Source organism: Dipteris shenzhenensis, chromosome 32, assembly GCF_047967505.1.
Source record: "Dipteris shenzhenensis isolate YYH24624 ecotype China chromosome 32, Dip_SZ_1.0, whole genome shotgun sequence".
Classification (NCBI taxonomy): domain Eukaryota; kingdom Viridiplantae; phylum Streptophyta; class Polypodiopsida; order Gleicheniales; family Dipteridaceae; genus Dipteris; species Dipteris shenzhenensis.
Genome location: NC_141627.1, coordinates 31,615,272 through 31,618,670, shown reverse-complemented (window position 1 = coordinate 31,618,670; position 3,399 = coordinate 31,615,272). Strand labels below are relative to the sequence as shown.

General features: G+C 46.3%; 1 protein-coding gene across 1 annotated transcript; it reads right to left on the bottom strand.

Moving 5' to 3' along the window:
• Positions 1–589: 589 nt before the first annotated feature.
• LOC147880612 (uncharacterized) lies at positions 590–1,733 on the bottom strand. Its single transcript, XM_087371245.1, has 2 exons — positions 1,299–1,733; positions 590–1,213 (listed from the first exon to the last, which is right to left on the bottom strand). The coding sequence occupies exons 1-2, from the start codon at positions 1,716–1,718 to the stop codon at positions 707–709; spliced, it is 927 nt and encodes a 308-aa protein (XP_087227371.1). The 5' UTR covers positions 1,719–1,733; the 3' UTR covers positions 590–706.
• Between the last annotated feature and the right edge of the window lie 1,666 nt (positions 1,734–3,399).

The following is a 3,399-nucleotide window of genomic DNA, read 5'->3' as shown; positions in this document are numbered from 1 at the left end:
GTATTTTGATAGCAAGTAAATCTTCTCCTAGTATAAGTTTTGGCTAGTTATAAATGGCTGACCTTCCTGAAGGTATAAATGTATAGTTTACAAAGCAGCCTAGTTCTATGTAAAAGCAGCCTAGTTACAAAACAGCAGTTATTACCAAAAGTTAATGGGAATGGGATATTAAATCCTTGGCCTAGATAATAAAAAAAGCACATTGACAAAATGACTCATGCAGGCTTTGGGAAGTGGGAAGGCAATGGCACAGCTGAGCCAACTGAATTTGAAGTGCAAGCTACTGTGACGAAAATATATCTCAGTGAAGCGCACACATTGAGCACTACAAGCGAGGAGATATTGACCCAACGCCTATTCCAAGATTAGGACTAAAAATGAAAACAAGTACAACATACGGTTTACAGACCAGGAAGTCCAACTGACGCCTGATAGCCCACAATTGCAAATACAGATCTTCCAACTAATGGCCCACAATTGCACATGCAGATCTTCCGAGATTCCGTAAAAATATGGCTCATGTAGAGCTATCAACAAGGCCATAATGCAGACTTCACAAATTGGAAAACATTGGAGTAACACCAGGCACTTTCAAGCAAAAACAGCATATATAGTCGTTACATAAGATCAGTACCAGCGTATACATTCGTGATGTAAGATAAGTTCACGAAGAACCAAGACCAGATAGGACAATCTTATTTGCACATTATCTCCCCTCATTTTCTGTTCGCTTGCGAGGCGCTATCCCATGTGGTTGCTCATTTGGTGGTGCTACGTGTACGGAAAGTAGATGACGAGCCCCGGGATCCCAACAAGGAACAATCCGAACAGTGATCTCATCCCCCGCCTTCCAAACTTTCTCCAGGGCAGCCGTACTACCCACAATTCCTATATCTTTTCCAGGGAGAAAACCCTCTTTCTTGGAATTGGGCATTGTGACAAAATAGCCTACACTGATCACATCCCTCACAATGCCTTGATATGTCTTCGGCGCTCCCTTTGTAAGCATATTCGTCAAATCCGGCACATAATCTTCTTGCTCCATGGCATGCCTTGCCTCAATAGCTTCTCTTCTATTGGCCTTCATACGCATCCGTGCTTCCAGGTCAGGAGTTCTTCTCGGTACAGTGTCGTAAGTTGGCCGCTCGTATGTGGGCCGCTCGTAATTTGGGCCATCAGGGGAGGAATACCCTGGATCTTGCCCTGCATTCGCCTTCACCGAGTCGAATACGTTCAAGTCAACATATAACAAATATACATTAACAAAAGTAGGGTCGACTCTGTAGACTGTTACTTACTGAAAAGTTCCTCTTCGACCACGCCTTAGGGGCTGCTGCCTGTCCATCCTCGTTGGTATTGAGCTTGTAAAAGTTCAAGAGAGACGCCTTCCCCGTCGCATTAAGACTGAAGTTTTGCCCGCCAGATGAAACAAAACTCCTTCCATATTTGAAACCTGAGAGCCTTGCCGAACCCCGGGATAAAACACTTTTTGCGCTTTGGTCCAGAATGTGCCTTGCATTCTCATGGGTCAACGAAGTTAACGCATTCATTGCAGAAACCTGACATAAAAATTGAGATGTAAGGCAAATTTCAGCTGCTGGCCTCATCTTCGGGATATTGCCAACGTAAGAGGATTGAAGCTCAGCCTTCACAGGCGATAGAAAAGACCTTCTAATACCTGCCAGTGTTGCCAGAAAGTAAACATTCAAATTCTGCATATGCAACAGTATCAGCGCCTGATTACGGATGCAAAATACAATAACAATCTATGTTCAAACACACAAGTCCAAGCAGGCACACGGGTAAACTGCTATCAAAGAAAGTTTACTTCGTCCCGGCCAACAAACAAAACCACCACTTAAAAACAAGTGATGACATCTCAAAAAGTCAGCCGAGCGGTTACAGATAGCAAAGGACTACATCGCTACGATTGCATCATAGCCTAAAAGGCCTACTGAAGAAGGAGGCCGCCTTCGACTGGCATCTAGCTCCTCAATACACAAACTGCAAACTAGGCAGAGAACATACTCTCTCTTTCTCTCTCTCACTCTCTCTCCCTCTCTCTCTCTCTCTCTCACACACACACACATATATATTACTACAGAAGACGCTGTGCTATGTCCAAGAGCGAGGGTCGGCTCCTGTGCCGCTGTCAAAGCGTACCGTCAACAGCGCTCCAAAGGCATGAAACCTGTCACAAACGAAACGCAACACACAAGGCCATACACATGGGTTAAAGCCAAGAAAAAGACCGTGGAGCAGGGGAGATAGGCGACAGATTGATAAAGGGGAGCTTGGAAGGCAGGGCGGCTCACCGAGGAGAGCAAGCGAAGGCAGGTAGCAGGGGCCATGAAAATAGGGCAACCTCTCCCTCCCCTAACTCTTACTCTATCTCTGTGTCTCACTCTCTTTCCTACTCATTCACTCTCACTCTAACCCCCCCCCCCCCCTCCCTCCCTCTCTCTCTCTCTCTCTCCCCTATCCCTTTTCTCCTTCTCACTGCCTACTCATTGCTCCCCTCTTACTGCCATTGCGTTCTATTGCCTCCCACTCGCCTTTTCCTCTTGTTCTTCACTCCCATCACTTGTTGTATGCCATTGCTGCCCTCACCCAACCTACTATTTGTCATCTTCGTTGGAAGTCTAACTCAGATTTTCCCTCATCTAGAGGTGCCATCACTACTGTGAGCTCGATTGAGCCCTCACTTGGAGGTGCCATTCCTCTCGGATGCCATTGATTTAGAACCATCCGAGCTATGAGCCCACTTGGATGCTTGGAGCTACTTGAACACCATTGCTCGGAGGCTTAGATCCTTGGAGCCCATTTGAATGCTTGAAGGCTTGGATCCTTGGAGTTTCTAGAGTATCTCTCATCCTCCTTCCCTCTGTTCCTCTATTTCATCTTCTCTGTATCTCACTCTGACTCATTGTCCTCGCTCCCTCAGTCTCTCCATCTCCCACTCTACCTCATTCTCTCCATCTCCCACCCTACCTCATCCTCCCTCTACCTCATCTTCTCTGACTCTCGCTCTAACTCATTCTCCCTCCCTCTACCTCATTCTCTCCATATCCCACTCTACCTCGTCCTCCCTCCTCTACCTCATCCTTCCTCATCCACCTTTTCTCTACCTCTTCCTCACTCCATCCAAAGTCATAATGTCATCTCTCTACCTCATCCTTCCTCATCCGCCTTTCTTCTACCTCTTCCTCACTCCATCTAGAGTCGTGATATTATCTCTCTACTGCCCTGGGAGATCTAAACAACAAAAGTGGAATGGAAGAAGGTGAGAGAGAGGGAGAGCCAAAAGAGAGAGCCACACAAGTTTTGGTGGGTGCAGAAAGCCCTAATGTTCTATGTCATCCATATAATATGTGTTTGAGTATTGTACATAACCGGGTT

Bases quoted from the DNA above. Each gene is read 5' to 3' on its own strand.
- LOC147880612 (XM_087371245.1), bottom strand. From the start codon at position 1,718: ATGCAGAATTTGAATGTTTACTTTCTGGCAACACTGGCAGGTATTAGA. The intron at 1,214-1,298 runs GTAAGTAACAGT...GACTCGGTGAAG, and splicing joins GGTCGAAGAGGAACTTTTCA to GCGAATGCAGGGCAAGATCC.